The following is a 17,192-nucleotide window of genomic DNA, read 5'->3' on the forward strand; positions in this document are numbered from 1 at the left end:
TCCTCCCGTCCCATCCCTGTTTTTGTAATTTTTCAGAAACACCAGTCCCTTTCAAGAACACTGCCTCTGTACATGCCTGAAAAGTGGTGTGTAAGTGAAAAATCTGTCCGTCCTCTATCCTTTAAAATGCATTTAAAATAAAAGTTATTATTTCAGAATCCTAAGATGAATGTGTTTGTGAGGAGAGTAAATGTTCCTTATTTATAAACCTCTCACAATTCCTATCTACTCTTTAAACTTAAGGCTTCTTTAAGAAAGGAGCAGGGGTAATTTGCTTTCTGGGGCAGAGGAAATCCGGCCTCAGTAGAGACTGCACAAGCTGGACTGGGCCTGGGGAGAAGGCTCCACTTCCCATTTAAGACCAGGGCCTTGGCCAAGCACCACCCCTCCACCCCCCTCAGGCTCTGCAGGGAATGTCGTGGCTCTAAGAATGGGTGTGAGCTGGCATAGCCCATCTACCTGGGAGCTGCCCTGGTCCTTTGCCTCTGTATCCATGGTGAAGAGCTTCTCGATGACTTCAATCTTCAGGTCATCACTCAGGGATGTGTAATAGTCTCCTGGGCTGCTGGGCTAGGGGCCAGGAAGGAGAGTGACCAAGTCAAGAGGAGGGCACTGGTCTCCCCAGAAGTCCAAGGTGAAAGGGGCGTTTCTAGACTCACAGAGTCCGCTCCAGCCCCTGGAACAAGTATGTGGAGGGGGACCCCTCCTTACAAGAAGGCCGTGGCCAGCGGGGCTCTAAAAACTATGCCACTCTCTGCCCCTGCCCAGCGACTGAGCGAGGGGCTCAGAGCTGTATGCCACTCAGCCCCATCTTCAGGAAACTTAGCATTTACATGGGGGTGCACACAGTAAGAGCCAACAGCTGGAGCAGTGGGCAGGCAAGGGGCCCCCCACCCCAGGGGACCCCAGGATAACTTGAGGGCCATGTAGGCAGTATTCCTATCCAGGCCATCTGCTTGGCCATCCTGCAGCAGCCAAAAGGAGCAGCCCACCCTTTCCGTGTCCTCACCCCAAGGCAGGGTGCTCACCGTGGAGCAGCTGCTGCTGCTGGTGGCACTCGGGGTGGCGCTCCCGGAGGCTGCCACTTGTGGCACGGTGAAGGCGGGCAGGCTCCCGGCCTCGCTCTGGGTGCTGTGGCTCCTTGGCTCTCTGGGCCACGGCTGGCCGGGGGGCAGGAGGGTGTTGCTGTAGGATGAGGAGCCCTGGAAGCTCTGGCTCTCTGTGGAGATAAGGTCCTGGCTGGTTACCACCTGCAACTCCTGGGCTTACCCCGGGGTAGCGAAAGCCCAGAGGGTGTACGGAAGGTCCTAGGAGGGTTTGAAAGCGTGCCTGGGGCTAGGCGCTCGGTCTCCAAGGCCCCGCTGCAACTCCGGGCTGAGAAGCAAGTCTCCCTTGGAAGGGAACACCCTCCTGGGTGTTCCTCATCAGGGTCTACAGGTCCTAGGACTCACTTCCTTGACAAGGGGCCAGGAATATCCATGAGGAGGAGGTTGTAAGAGGGAAACAGGCCAGTTTGCCTCAGTATTGCCACATCCCAGGGCCGCTGCGAGACTTCTTGTCCCGGGGCTGTTGCCCTTTATAGTTTCTGAGGTTGCAATCCCCATGTGGCCTCTCCAGAGCTTCTAGAGGGGCCAAGTCACCATACGGTGAGCAGGGGGAGGGGCTTCTAGCCCTGGGATGGGCACAGGAGGGTGGGGGACAGAGGTAGGGGTCACAGCCTGGGAGCAAGGGGCTTCCCAGGTGCACATGTAAAGTGTTTCCAGCATGGGAGGGGAACAGGGCTGAAAACTGCCTGGACATGCCAACATTTACGTTTTTTTTTTTAGAGAGAGTGCATGCACAGGATGGGGGTAGGAGCAGATGGCAAGGGAGGGAGACTCTCCCCCAGACTCCACACCTGCCCAGCAGTGAGCCTGATGCGGGGCTTGATCTCACCACCCTGAGATCATGATCTGAGCCAAAATCAAGAGTGGAATGCTTCACCAACTGAGCCACCCAGGCGCCCTGTGGAGAGGCCCACATTATTTTAAAAAATAGTGGATATGAGGGCATCTTTTCTCCCTCCACATTTCTGGAATGATTTCTCCTCCTATTTCAGCCTGGCCCTCTACCTAAGCGGCACTCTGTCCTTCAAGGCCTAGGGGGACATCTGCCCTCTCCATGCAAACACAGCAGCGGCCTCTGACCATCTCTCTCGCTGCCCCGTCCCTTATGTCAGACTCCCCCCGCCTCTGCTGGACAGCCCATGGCTCAGTCCCCACAAACCCCGCCAAGGCAGCATTTTGCAAAGTCCAAAGCAGGACCCTCTCACTCCGTGCCAGACCTGCACATTGCTCTTCGGCACTCAGCACAGAATCTGGCTACCAACAGAGGAATCACAGGGCCGGGGAGGGGGCAGGGGTTGAGGAAACACTGAAGCCGGGGAGGCCGGTTACAGTAAGGAGAGAGGGTTCATCAGGCCCCTGTTTGGCTAGGAAGCACCCACCGAAATCCAGAGAAACGATGACATCTCCTGCAGTGGGCGCCAGCTGGGCCAGCTCCTCGGGCTCCTCCTTCAGCTTGGTGAACAGGCAGTTACTCTTGTCGGACACTGCCACCTCCCCGCTGCTGTCAAAGATGCTGTTCATGGCCATCAGGTGCGGCTTGAACAGGGATTCTGTCTGGTCCATGGAGAACACCACGTCATTCTTCTCGATCTCACTGATGGGACAAGAAGTGTCTCAGACCTTCCACGTTTTCTAGCAAAAGCCTTTTATATCCCCAGACATACAGAAAAGCAGACAGCTAACCCTCTTGGCTGAAAACACAGGTATGGACACGGTGCTAGGGTTTTGTAAGGCCCCGCGCGGTGAAGTTTGGAGTCATGGGGGCAGCAACCCCAAGCCTGCCCTCGGGACAGGGATGGCTCTGGGATGCTCTTTGATTACCGGGCAAGTGCTGCATTGCGTACATGGGGGGTGAGGCCTTCGGGTTTGTTTTACTCTAGCAGGGACCATCTCCAGCTTTCTCCCCAGGCACTAGGGAATGAAGCTGTTGCTCAGGATTTCTGGGAGAAGATGCAATCTCTTTCCTTGTTCCCCATTCAAAAAATACTAAGTGACAACTATGTATGCCTCTCCACGTGGGTCAGAGGCATGACACAGATGACAGATGGGGGGAGACCAAAAAAAAAAAGGTCACCAGGAAGGGCCACCCCAGGTGTCCTACAGTCCCCGAAACAGCCATGAAAATCCTCTGGGTCCCAAGGATTGGCACAGAGAGCTCGCAGAAGCAGTGCCCGGGGTCGGGGAGGTATGTGTCCTCTAGACCTGCTGCCCTCGGTCTGGGGAGCTCAGGCGCCCCGCACAGCCTGCCCCATGGCCCTCACGTGCTCACCTCAGGACATAGTTCACACACATGATGCACTGGGGCTGCAGGTTCCGAGGGTTGTAGATGACTGTCCCCTGGGTCTCCAGCCACACATAGCCCCCGTGCTTCGCAAGCATCCGGTATTGGCCACTCACCACCTGCCCTTTGGTGCACACTAGGGGAGGAGAAACAGAGCCCGAGGTCAGGGAGTCTGGGGAGCTCACAGGGAGGGTAGTCTACGGGGAAACAGACAAGACTGCGCACTGAGACACAATCCTCTTCTAGATTATTCTAAACACTCATTTAACACTTGCTGTAGGAAAGCACTGGGATGGTGTCCCACATAGCCCAGTCCAGAAGGCTTCATCTACTCCCATGAAGCAGGAATTAATACATCTCTTTAAAGTCTACCAATGTTAGAATTTCTGGTAGTTTTCTGAACGGTCCATCTACTTTCATTCCTTGGGAATTCATTCTTCAGAATCCTAGCTCCGAGCTCCTCTGATCACAGAGAATGAGAAGAGGCATGATAAAGGTGTTAGAAAATCTTGCTAGCATGGGGGCTCTGGGGAAGGAACAATCCCTCTTAGTTTTGGTTTCCTCATCTGCAAAGTGAGATGCTGACAAAAAGAACAGTGACGACGAGAACAGCGTTCCTAGTGAGCCAGCGTGGAGCAGCTGTTCATGCCGAGGACCGGGTCCGCCCGGCTGGCGGATCCTGTGCAGACCCGTTGATGGAATGTCCTGGACAACGGCCACAGAGGAAAAGCCCCCTCTTCTCCGGGGCCGTAGAGAACGTTGTGAGGAGTCCCCCGGGAGAGTATCCAGACTCTTGGTAAACACAGATTTGCACTCCGTTCTCCTGGTGGGTGCAGGGGCCACCTCCCTGTTCACTAGGCTTGGGAGGCTGAGGATGGCTGCTTGGTTCCTACTGATGCTGCTTGTGGCCCTTTATGTTTTTCGGGGCACGTTTTACCCACTTCAATAATGGAACAAGCACCGAGGTGCTCGAGTAGTAACTTACTTGTGTGCAGTGCTTTGTTTGACATTGTCTCAAGATGAGCTCACTGCTGCAAAGCAGTTACAACTGCCTGGCACCTAAGTCGTCCGTAAGGATCAGCGTCCCCAACAGCTCGTGTAATTCCCAATGACACCATGAGGGGTGTCTCGGGATACCTGTTTTTCCTCTGAAGAAACTGAGGTGGGGAACTCCACGGTCATTTGCTGAAAGGGCCCCTCAGTGGAAACAGTAGACGGGCTCACAGTCTACATGTCAGACTCCCGACCTAAGCTTTCGTGCTTTGGTTTTCCTTTTAAAAATCAACTTCAGGGGTGCCTGGGTGGCTCAGTGGGTTAAGCCTCTGCCTTCAGCTCAGGTCATGATCTCAGGGTCCTGGGATCAAGCCCCATATAGGGCTCTCTGCTCAGTAGGGAGCCTGCTTCCCTCTCTCTCTCTCTGCCTGCCTCTCTGCCTACTTGTGATCTCTCTGTCAAATAAATAAGTAAAATCTTTTAAAAAAATCAACTTCAGTGAGGTTTAGTTTACCTTCAATTTAAAAATGCAACCACTTGAGGTGCATAGTCCAGTGTGTTCTGACAAAGTGCGTGGGACTGTCACCACAATCCAAGGTAAACCACTGGGCCCTCAGCCCGCCACCTCCGAATTCCTTAGGCCTCCTGCTGCTCCATCCTCATGGCCACCCCTGGTCCCAGGCTCCCCCTGATCTGTTGTCTGCCACTATATGGCGCTCTTCTCTCCATCTGCATGTAAGTGGCCTCATACAAGAGTATGTACTCTTTTGTGTCTGGCTTCTTTTCACTCAGCATGTGTTCCAGATTCCTCGGGGTGCTGCCAGGACTCGGGCTTTGCTCCTTTTTATTGCTGAGCTGTGTTCCACTGTATGGAGGTACCATAATTGGTTTATCCATTCACCTGTAGATGGATGTTTAAGTTGTTTTCAGTTTTTTTGGTTATTGTGAATACCGCTGCTATAAACACTGGTGTACACATCTTTGTATGGACACATATGGTGGGTGCAGCTAGGGGGACAATGACCAGGTCAGTGGCTAAGTACATGCTTCCTTTGTGAGAAGCTGCCACATGCTTTTCCAAAGTGGCACATCACCCTAGTCTAGTCTTTTGGACCATAATTCTGGGCCACAGAGAGGATAGATACCGCCGCCTTTGGACAAAAAGGAATAAGCTCAGGGGGACTGTGATCTGCTTAACACGACGTAGGACAACGGAGCAGGAGAACAGCACTTCCGGCCCCTCACTCTCTGGCTACGACCCCCACGCCGCCATTCACTGGGAAGCCTCCACTTGCTGTGGCTGTGGTCCTGCATCGTCGTGGGCTCCTGGGCCACTTCTGTCCTCCCCAGGGCCCCTCAGGTGCCCCACTGAGGCTCCCTTCCTGCAGAGAAACGATTCTTGCACAATTTCAAGTGCCTGGAGTTAACTTATTTAGACGGATCTTAATGCAGACAGAGTTCAGGGCTCCTATTCTTTTTGATTATGCAGTGCAGCGAGCAAAGGTCTTAACTGCATTTCTAGTGATTGCAGGCGAGGACCTGCTCTGCCAGCACAGTATAATTACACCTGCTTTCTACCCATCTGTTCATTAACGCCAGCCTTGGTGAGGGGCCTGCTCCTTGGGAGATAGGCCGTTTATAGCCTTTAATCTTGTTTTCCTAAGAGCACATAATGTCCTCACACAACAAAGAGAAAACCCCCCCCACAGCCCCTACCACTAACAGTAACGACGTATAAATTACTAATCCATTTGGAAATGATGGCTTTCAATTATCTAAATCTGGTTTGAGGACAGAGCTTCCCCAGTCATTTCAACAGTAAACGTTCACAGGCTAAAACACACATTCACGCGGAAACTCAGGATGCTGGTGTATAAACCTGACCCAGCCTCCAACTATCCCGCCACAGTAGTGTGACTCTCTGGTACGACTTTATTTGCACAAACCCAACCACACACACACACACACACACACACACACACACACACGGGCGGAGAGACAGAAATAGATGCTTTCTGTTTTAGCTGTCAGTAATCCAATTTCCAAGCCACACAGACTTCCCCTTGCTGGATTTGGGTTTGCTGGCTGGGCGTGGGGCCGCGGAGCTCTGGGCAGCTTTACGTGGCTCCATCAGGGGAAAAAGGGAGTCTGATTTCTTTTGGGGTTGTGAATTACCTTTAAGTGTGCCTAATACTTCAATGTACGGATTCAATAAAAAGCACCATATTTCCACCAGAGTCAGCACGAAACTGGCAAGACCAATTTTTATCCCAGCTCTGTTTTAAGGGTCAAAGATTTTTTTTAAGAAGAAAGAGAGAATACTTTTTCTTTGCCCAGGGAGAAGTCATCATTTTTGTTCCTTCTGAGAGCAGTGCCTCAGCTCTTCTATCCCCAAAGACAAAGTATAATACTGTCCTCCAGGAATTCCCAGAAACTTTTACTATTGTCCCCTGCTTTGACTTCACCCTGGGCTGAGAAAAAAAGCTGGACGTTTCCCATTTCACACGTAAAGGAGGAAAGACCCAGAAAGCCAGGCCCTGGGGAATCTGTGGGTCAGCTGGGGCAGAGCCCTGGTCCCGGAGTCACAGGTTGGGATGACTTTGGGAGCGAGAATCACCGTGTAACAGAAAAGCATGGGGAATCCCAGCATGAAGGCTGGAACCACATCCTACAATTTCAAAGCTGGGAGAGGCTCGGGCTGGGTCACGTCCACGGGCACACAAAGCTGCCTTCACCTCCCCCGTCCATTCTCTGGGTCCCTGCATGGGGCTGAATCTAGGCTGGTGGCTTGGTTGGGTTTTGGCCAGACAGCATAGTGAAAAACTTCTCTGAGATATCATAAGGGGCTGTCTTGTACTTTCAGCTCAAACCCCAAAGCCACGAGGAAAAAGCAGAGAGACCAATTAGAAAGAGAAGATCTCACACCATCAGAGGACAGGAACTGTGCTCACATACAGTTTATGGGATTGCTGATCTGTGGGCTGCTCTGAACTCAGCTGTCCTAACCTTAGCACAGACGGTGGATTGAGAAACTATGGACAAACAGAAGCATCTCCATCTTCTCCCTTGCCACCCCAAGCCTCAGCTAATCCCGGGGGCCCAGGACCCGCAGGGCCACCGGCAAGCTTGTTAGACTTACCTTACCCATTTTTAATCCACCTAGAATCTTCTCAGCACCTCTGTCGGCACTGATTTTGAAGCATGCTTTCCCAAATAGGAGTGCTGCCTTGGGTTTATCACTGACTTAGTGTGTGCATTTTATCAAACACTATGCTAGATATTGAGGCTAAAAAGATGAGCCACCTGTTCCCACAGAGCCGACAACCTTCCTTTTTCTTTCGTTGGGGAGAAATCCTATATGTCTATGTCCCTCAGTGGGCTGAGTATAGTGGAATCGACCCAGAGTCCTTTGCATGTTGACGGGCTGCATGGATTCAAGGAGACTATCTTGGATCGCCTGTGAACAGGAAGGCTGCACTGGGAATATGGCCAAGTGAAGGCACTAGAGTTGCCCTGTCCCATGGGGTAGCCACGGTCAAGTCTGGTGACTGAAATTTAAGTAAAATTAAAATTTTCAACATTCAGTTCCTTGGGTGCACTAGACACTTCACACTGACTGTGCCAATGCAGAACATCTCCCTTACAAGTGCTGTCCCAGGATCCTTTCATAACTCGGGTTTCTTTCAAGTTGCAAAGCATAGTGTCCATGTGCCACCACTGGTTTGCCAGGACAGCCTCCGACTGGGTTCTCTGACCCAGCAAGTGAGCTGTTGGAGAACCAAGGCCTACCTCAATGTATCTGTGAAGTTGCTGCCTTGGTACCTTCACCTGTTGGGCCTCGTCCTCCCCCATCTTTCAAGGTCCAAATCAAGAGCTCTGTCCTCTCCTTTCTTGAACCTTCCCAGGCCTCCTCTTCTGCTTCTATAGCCCATGACCCAGCTGACCATGTGTCCTCTTGTGCTCTTCTCTACAGGGATGTCCCACAGGGCTGTGCCAACTGCTGGCCATATGGGGCGCTGGGTGAAAATGGAATGTGAGGACTGAGATTCAGCCCACCTTCCACTCTCTAAGCTGTGGGCCATGGTATGGGTGTGTCCCCCCCAGAGGAACGGGGCCTTTTTCTAATTTGCATCAAGTTGTCATCTGGGCTGGTGGCAGCCTTGGATTTCTAACCATCCTGAAGGGCACAGGTCTTGTCTGCCACCCAAGATGGTGGCTCTGTGGAGGATGGAAGCAGGTCTTCTCTGATCTCACTAGTGCCACACCTCATTCAAGGCCATATTCCACAGACACAAGGGAGCCACACAGGGTGCTCCAGGAACTTACGGTTCTGGTGACTTTTGGTCATGTTCTCTGAGTCCAGAGCATGGTAGAACTCGTAGGCTGAGCGGCCAAGCAGCTCCTCAGGGTGGTAACCAACCAGTTCTGTGATTCTGAATTTTTTAAAAAGCGAAACAAAACAAAACAAAATCATGTGGGAAGAGAGACCGTATGAATGTGGGCAGGGAGCTAGATCCAGAAGGTAAGTCAGAAGCACACATTCAGATGAAAATGCTCCAGGCATCCTGGTCCTCCCGTTCATCCAAGATAAAGAAAACATGGTGTTCAACCTGCTGCGGTGGCTCCAACCAACCTCCCTCCACTCTTCCCACACTTTCTGAAATCGTGTCTGCAGAGTCGGGATTCCCTACGCCCGCCTCAGATACACATACACCTAGTCTCCCAGCAAGTCCTGGAAGGGGCTCTCATACCTCCGCCCCCCAGCTTTGGCCGAAGAGGGAGATCCAGGGGGAACAGACAGTCCAGTTGATGTCCACGTGAGAGTCCAGGGACAAAACACCAATGAAAACCAGGGCTCCAGATTACCAGATCAAGCTGATGCTAGTACTGGGTGATGTAAGTGAAAAGCAAAAATGGTGCGGCCTCTGTGGGGAAGAGTGTGGAGCTGGCCTTTGTCTGTGTGGTAAGCAGCGAGGGAGGAGAAACCAGGGCAGGAGAGCCTACTCTGCCTGTGTCTGATCTTTAGTCCTCTGAGTACTCTCCCTCGGGTCCTGCCTGGTGACCTCAGGTACTTCTCGGACATTGGACATCAGGCTTGCCTACCTTGGAACTTTACCTGCCCCTCCCCATTTCAAGGAATGGGGATGGGCAGGAAGCGCTGAGAGGAAGAAATACAAAATCAAGGTATTAGAAATGTGCCTCCTCATTACACTCTGATAGATGGGCAGCTCTGAAACGACAGGGCTCGGCCATCCCAAGTGTCCCTTTCTTCATCCTGTAACGTGTCTGGTTTCATGGGAAGTGGGCTGAAAACAGACAAATGTGGAGAACCATGAAGGATCACTTAACACTCTGAGGACTCTTTTCTCTATACCAGAATCATTAAACTAAAGATGCCCCACCCAAGAACCACCAGATTAGCCACTTTCCCACATCACACCTAAATATCGTTTCTTGCAAGCTTTGCTGTCTCCTGCAGTTTTTCTAATGGGCTCACTGTCTTGTTTACTTGGCCCACCACAAGTCAGAAGTGATGCTGTACTCTTATGATTATGAACTCTATTTCAGAATGTAGGACTTCTGAGTCCTATCATGTATCCATACTGGAAATTAACGACACAGAGGGGAAAGCAAAATCAGAGAGCAGAAGCGGGGACTCCTTGGTTTCCTGTCCTTATTCTCTCCCCGCTCCAAAGGGCCTCTACATATGTCTGCCAGAATAAATCATTCTAAAATAGGATGGAAACCCTATTTCCCTCCTGCTCCGCCCCATTTAAGCATCTACAGCTTTCCCTATTACCAACTGCTATTGACCACTGTCGTTACCGTGATCCAGAGTCAATACAGTCTGTCTAACTTCCAGAACCCCCCAGAATCTGGTCTCCAACTTCCATGCAGTGTGATTTTGGCTAACCAGCAGTGTGTCTTACATCCTGTGTCCTGGCAGACTGCTCCCCTTGGAGTTCCCCACACCCCGCAAACCCATTCTTGCTGTAGAGCCTTGACGTCCTCTCTTCAGCCCTCTTCTCCCAGCCCCGATGACCACAAGGCTAGCTCATGGCCCAGCCATCTCCACAGAGACTTCTCTGATTCTCCCAGCCCTCAGTGAAGTCTCCTTCTCACTGAGTCCTAAGAGGCAAAACCCATGTCACAGACAATTACTCACATCCTAGGCTGCCAATCCCTGAACATAGGGACCACTTTTTCCTTTGGCCTTCCCTAAAGTGGGTACTCAGTAAATTCTTGAGTGGCTGACTGGCAGCTCTATTCTTAGGACCCGAGGTACAACCAGAGCCCCGCCTTCCCCAGCACCGCTAAGGCAATAAAGCTTTACTCTCTCTCCTAGAACGTGATTAACTGTGTCAATGCATGTCAGTGCGTGTATGCACACGCACACAGCTCTCAGCGGGACCCCTCATGATGTTTAATCCATCCTTCCTTCATCCTGGAAGCTGTGCCTGGTGTTGGCATGGTCAGAGAAGAAAAAAATTCTCTCCCTCAATGACACTTAGGACTGAAAGCCTTTGTCAAACAAGGGGCAGCCCAAAGGGGCTGAGCAGCTTAGGCCTCAGCTGATTTAGCCCAGCAGAGATTTCCAGTGAGATTTCAGCAGTTCACGTGTAACGGCAAGTTCACTTGCGCCTGCTGGTGTCAGACCGGGGGGATCTGTCCCCTTACTTGGCCCGGAGCAGAGAGATCTCTGAACTCATCAGCAACAGACATGTTCCTTGGTAGCCTGATCCTGGGGCTGGGGCCCAACGGCCCCTTAGTGAGGTAGAGACTGGGGCAGAGCACAGAGATGGTAGAACAGTGCTGGCCCTCTCTTCTCTACAACCGAATGGCTTTCCTATTGGGTCCAGTCCTTTCAAGCTTAAGCCTGGGAATAGGAATTGTACCAGCAGGCCCTGGTGACAGTGAGATGGCCATTAACAAGCTTGCTGATTTGCCAGATACATTGCTTCTGTTCCTGGGCAGGTCTAGAATTTTCTAGAGACCCTCCAAAGTGAGGCTGCTCTAGAAAAGATACGGCACCACTCCCTGAAGCAATAAACTTTTCTTTCAAGATTAGAATCTTTAAAATGTTCAAAGGAAATGTTTATTACCACCAGCCTCATAATAAACCATTTAAAAAATCTAATTACTGTACCATACATTCAAAGGCACACAATGGGCATGTTTGGGAAGTGTACAAACAAACCAGGATTTCAGAATCGCCAGCTCGCTTCCCAGGAGTGGCCTTCATTTATCTTGTCAACTAAAATAAATATTTAATGTCTCCTTCTTCATTCCTTTAAACAGACTACTATAAAAACTGGGAAATACACACACCCCAAACACAATTGAAGAACGTTCGAGTTGTCAAACTTCACAAAGCCAGGAAACCCCAACTTGAAGCTAATGGTCATTGGCCTCCATGTGCAGGCACACAGACGCCAGTGGGGAGGCTAATGAACCCAGCTTGTTTATAGGGTCAGCTCCTCTGGCACACAAGGGCCTTCCCTGCTCGTTTCCCCGGGTCCGTCCTTGCGGAGCTGGGCTATGATAACACAGTTTCATCTGCTCTCTCCATCAGGGGCAGGGAATTTTTCTTTCTTTCTTTCTAATTAAGAGCCCTGACTCACTGGGAAATTAAAAAAAAAAAAAAAAACCAGCCTGGGGTCACCCATAAAGTTAAAGTCAACTCAGTAGGGCTGTTCTGTTTTTGAGAAGTGGGAAATGTAAAAGGGCTTCATCTACCAGATTTCAGAAGCAAGAACAGTAGAAGAAGGACGAGGTGAGGAGAGAGATGGAGACAATGATGGGCAGCCGTAGGAGGCAGAGAGAGAAGGAAGAGGAAGAGAACAGAAAATATAGAGGAAAAAGGTCATTATATTCTGAAGTGTTATGCCGAGTAGATATGTGGGTCAGACCACCGGGCTTCAGACTTCAGCATTAGAGATGTCTTCATAACGTAAAATGACAGTTACTCATTGTCCTGAAACTGTTTTTTACCCTTAAGTGCTCAGAGGCTCTTTTCAGCATGGATTCCCTGCGCCCGAGTGCCCGGAAGGAAACGGCTCCCTCAGCTACAGTGTCCATGCCCTTGCGTCAAGGGGCAGAGGGAGTCCAGTAAAGGCCTGGCTATGACGGCTTGCCCCCGTTCCCGGGAGACCACTGAAGCACGGTGCACACGGGACCGGCTGCAATTTCTACCCCTGCTCCCTACACCTGTAAAGGATTTGCTAAATCAATTCACCACATAAACTAGTTGGGTAGAAGAGTACTGTAAATTACTTAAGAGGATGAAAGTTTTAAGGACTTTGTAACCACCGATTTGTTTTCCAGAGAATGCATTTGCTATTTAACCATGCTTATCTGAAAGTCTGCTTTCTTTCCTTCCCCCCTTCTGGCGATGGCCTCTCCCAAACAGCCTGATTCTCCTCATTCTGGTTTTTGTAGGTGCTTATAAGCCTCGGCACAGCCCCTCCTTAATCATATCCAGAGTTCAGTGCTTTCTGCTTTAATACACTTTTACCCAGATTTTGCTTGCTTTAAACAACATTTTTTAAGCCCTGTGTTTTCCTCACATGGTATATGGGCATGGGAAGCCTACACAGCCGCTCTGTGGTTCAGGGGCAATCCGTTTCCATCTTGTTGGGGTGATGTGTTTCAGGTGTGTTACAGGTACTTTATGCCCAGGAAGACTGCCCTGGCTCATCAGTCCTGGACCACCCCTGCTCTGAGTGCCACCAGATGCCACAGCTGCCTTGTAGCACCTTGAGACACACACGCAAGGAAGCAATAGTTAGCCTTGAACTACAGCAAGAGACGAGCAGATCATGTAGAAGGAATCATTCTTGAGTCAGGAGGCCAATCACACCTGGAAATACACTGCAAAGCGAATTTGTAGAGGTGTCACTTCTAGGAGTATTTGGAGCAGGTTAGACAGGATAATACATAAGCATCTCCCAAATACGTGCCCCAACTCTGGGTTGATTTCAGAACACTGTCATTCGGAGGAGACACAGATGCACAGGGGAGAGTGCTTCAAGTTCCTTGTAACTCAGGGATTTAGAGAAACTCACTACGCCTTCTCATATAAGATGTGTGCGGAGAGGCTAATAATATGTCTGCAAGAAGATCTGGAATATACTATATAGGAAACTAGAAAAGTACCTGTAATGTATTAATCTGAAAGGTCTCTCTGGTTTTTAAAATGTCACCCATCCTCTAAAAAAAGTACAAAAAGAATTTTTAAATGTATCTCATTATGCAATGAAACTATATAATTGTTTGCTACTAATTTGTCTGAAGTTAGCCTATCTTCTTCCCAGATTTCAAAACTCTTGCCTTCCAGGTGTTTTGATGTATATGTATCTTACAACTCATGGCTCTAATTTTCTCCACTGACCTTCTCTGTGAGGCCCAGCTCTTCTCTCACTATTATCTGTACTCTTCCCGACTTCTCTGAATAAAAATAATTCATCATAAACTTAAGCCACAGAATTTGAAACACAGGCATCCTAACTTACCCGATTTATTAAACTCCTGGTTTTAGGATGCCCTATGTCGCCTTGATTCAACGGTCAAACAGGGCTGCCTTCAGCTGCTTTAACTAGAACAATTACATGATCCTCTCTTTGTTAACCTGAAATTCTCACTGTTAACGGTGGCACCTTTTCTCCTTGTTGATACTGATCCTATCGACACAATCTGCTTGGATAATTTATTTCTTGGATACAGGAAGGTGTCTACAACGGACAAAATCACAGTGGGATAATGGGAATCCCACTGCGGGCCCCATCCTCCCTGATGCCGGGCTCCCTTCACAGTGACCCCCTTTCGCCACTAGGTGGCACCTCCCCACGAAGTTAGGAACCACCCCCATTTTAGAGTTAAACTATTTGGGAATAACCTCTCTCCCGCGTTTCAGGGAACGGAATGCTCTATTTTGCACCAACCACTGTGGTTCATTAAGCGGCTGGTGTCTTGATATCTCAACTCTCAGAGATCAGGAGAAAGCTCTTTTACTACTTGGATAGACTCGTCTCCCGCACAGGGTTCACTAGGCACCTGGCATGTGCTCAGTAAACAACAGGTTGTTCTCCGGCTGCTCGGTACTTTAGGAAAGGGAGAGGAACAGCTCTGTGCGAGTCATAAATGGGACAGTTCACCATCAGTCACAGTGATAACCGGGACATCCTCCTTTTGCCTCGCCACCACACTGCTCCCCTTGTCGAGTCAACCACATACATGGACACGGGACAGATGTGCAGGGTCACAGAATTTAATGTTTCCTTTGTTTCAAGCAATTATTATGAGACCTCATACGGTCCTCTGACCCTTTATTAAAGAGGAGCAGGACACATGCATTCTGAGCCATCAGTGTGCCTTGACTCAACCCCAGACTCTCAAAACCGTTTGTTTCAGCTCCCAGTGACTCTGGGAACCTGGGAGTTTGATGCCAGGTTTTCTCTCCCTCCCCTCTCCATTCTCCCTTCCCTTTTCTCCATGGGCATTATTCATTCTTTTATTCATTCGTTTGTTTATTTTGTCTGTGGCCTTCATGCATTGAAGAAAAAGTGCTAACCTGGCTTTAAAAGTGGTTTCGTGGATTCCGGTTGCCTTATATTTTCATCAGATTCTTTCCATTTGCCTTACGGGAAAGTAATCCCCTTGTGGAAAATCGTCGCCCCGCAATGTGTGTTAGATGTCATCAAATCTAGTGAATTCTTAGATTTAATGGAAAGTGGAAAGGACTCCCCGTTAGCTATGATATGTAAATGTTGGTTTTTGAAGCACTGATCTCAGAAGGGGTATTAAAGAGACAGAAAGAGAGGGATGGAGGGAGGGAGAGAGAGGGCACATGTGTGCACGTGTGTGTGCGCACACCTTGCCCCATTCTAATGAAAGAGCGAGAACAAAACAAGCTACCCAAACCAGAAAGATCCCAGTCGTCATCAAAGCAATAGAGAAATAGCACTTAGGGATCAAGGACTTAAAATAGTCACTTTATAAACTGTCTAAGCCATGTCTGTGTCCTTGTTAACTAATCTGCTAATCGGTTAAACACAACTTTCGTGGGGCCCAGCACTCTGGGTATGCAAGCACCCCAGCATTCAGCCCTCTAGCACCACTGAACTCCGAGTCGGGGCCATGTAATTAGGTCTTGAAAGGCAGGATTCTGCTGAAAATGCAATGTGTCCAGCAGCTCTGAAACGCAGTATCGCCCTCCACACTCTGAGTCACAAAGCCTTAAATCACAGGTTCTTCCGCGCCAGTATCGACTCTGCCGACAAGCCCTGAGCCAGACAAGGCAGGCAGGCCTCGCGTGGGTCTCCCCGCTCCGTGGCCGCTTCCTCTCACCCCACGGTTGGAACAGTTCCTCCTGTTATGTCCCCTCTTCTATCCCAAGCAGCACTGCTTTTGGGAAATGACCCGAAACTCATTCAAAGCAAGGTAATGAATGAAGGACAACCTCCGATTACTCTTTCCAGAGATTTTTTCTTCTTCCCTTTAAAAAGGATCAAAGTCTTAAGCTTAAAAAAAAAAAAAAAAAAAAAAAAAAAATCCCTGTCTTCTATTAGCTAGAGATGATACATTATTTCTCAGGCTGCAGGGTCTTCCCAGGGCTTATGGGATCACACCACGAGGAGGAAGCTTAAGTGGGGCTCACATGGTCCCCAGCACCACAACCGCTGCTCTGGGCTGGATGGTGAAGGCATCCACAGCGGCACCCCATCCTTGTGCCAGCCCTGGGGGCCACGTGCTGGGATTTCCCGTGCCATCTCGACAGCCTAGAGAGGGGTACACATTACAGAAGTGTGTCTTCTGTCCACAGGGTTCATTCGAACGCAGAGCCTCCATCTGAGAAACGACCTTACACACAGGATGGATTTCTCTAGAGCCTGCCTTTGGGACAATCTTTATCTCCAGTCTGCATCCTGATCCCAATAACAACACTATTAAGCACTGTAATCAATGCTGACTGGGTCAGAGTTCCAGGACAAAAGTCTTCATACGTGACATTGTCTCCCTCTGAGGTTACAGCACCTCCTTCTACTTAGAGAATGAGCTGCTGCCTCCAAGAGCCTGGGGCCCAGCACCACGGTGGCCGAAATGGGGGGACAGGAATGACTCAAGGATCCTTTCACAAAAGTCCTTTGACTTTGCCTCGAGGGGAGGCCCATTCGGAGAAGGGGCATATGCAATCTTAGGTGCTCTTTCTACAGCTTTATAATAAAGAACAACTTGTAGTGAGGATAACCACTCAAACCAAACACTTCCTGTTGAGCCTGAGCATAGGTCATCTCGCCAGAGCTGATATTCCGAAGCACGTCACTCTCCCGCGGGAGAATTTCCAGTGGGGCCTGGTGTGGGGTCTTAGAGTCCAGCTTGGCTTCCTTCATCAAAAAGCCTTCAAAATTAGGCTAAGCGGTGGCTGGGATGGAGAAGACACAGAAGGAGCAAAGGCTGAGGGACAACGAAAGACAACAGTAGAAGCCACGCCACTGTGGGCCAGTTTCCAGGCCAGACCCGAAGCTCCCAGCCGGCCTCTGAGTTGCCAGTGCTGAGGGACATTGCTAGACGCCGGTTTCCATTCCCAGGAGCATTCCTGGAAATTTCCTCAGGAGCCTGACACGTATGTGAGAGACTATGCACCCACCACAACAATGAGCAATGAGCCACACAGCAGAACTGCTCTGGCGTCAGCCCCTGGCGTTGCCTCCATGGGGAGCCACCAAATATGGCACCAGAAGCCCTGCAGCTGTTATGGGATGACACAGTGACACACGTCCAGAGACTTGTACCCAGCGATGCAATATCCGTGC

At 50.1% G+C, this 17,192-nt stretch overlaps 1 protein-coding gene across 1 annotated transcript in view; it reads right to left on the reverse strand.

Moving 5' to 3' along the window:
• The window catches only part of EPAS1 (endothelial PAS domain protein 1), an 83,003-nt gene that overhangs the window by 5,384 nt on the left and 60,427 nt on the right, over nt 1-17,192 (reverse strand). The window contains exons 7-11 of the mRNA XM_059134563.1: nt 8,707-8,813; nt 3,376-3,523; nt 2,486-2,700; nt 1,029-1,219; nt 460-570 (exon numbers count right to left, since the gene is read on the reverse strand). Coding sequence (XP_058990546.1) covers nt 460-570; nt 1,029-1,219; nt 2,486-2,700; nt 3,376-3,523; nt 8,707-8,813 — 772 coding nt within the window. The remainder of the gene's footprint in view (nt 1-459; nt 571-1,028; nt 1,220-2,485; nt 2,701-3,375; nt 3,524-8,706; nt 8,814-17,192) is intronic.

Source organism: Mustela lutreola, chromosome 9, assembly GCF_030435805.1.
Source record: "Mustela lutreola isolate mMusLut2 chromosome 9, mMusLut2.pri, whole genome shotgun sequence".
NCBI classification, from domain to species: Eukaryota; Metazoa; Chordata; class Mammalia; order Carnivora; family Mustelidae; genus Mustela; species Mustela lutreola.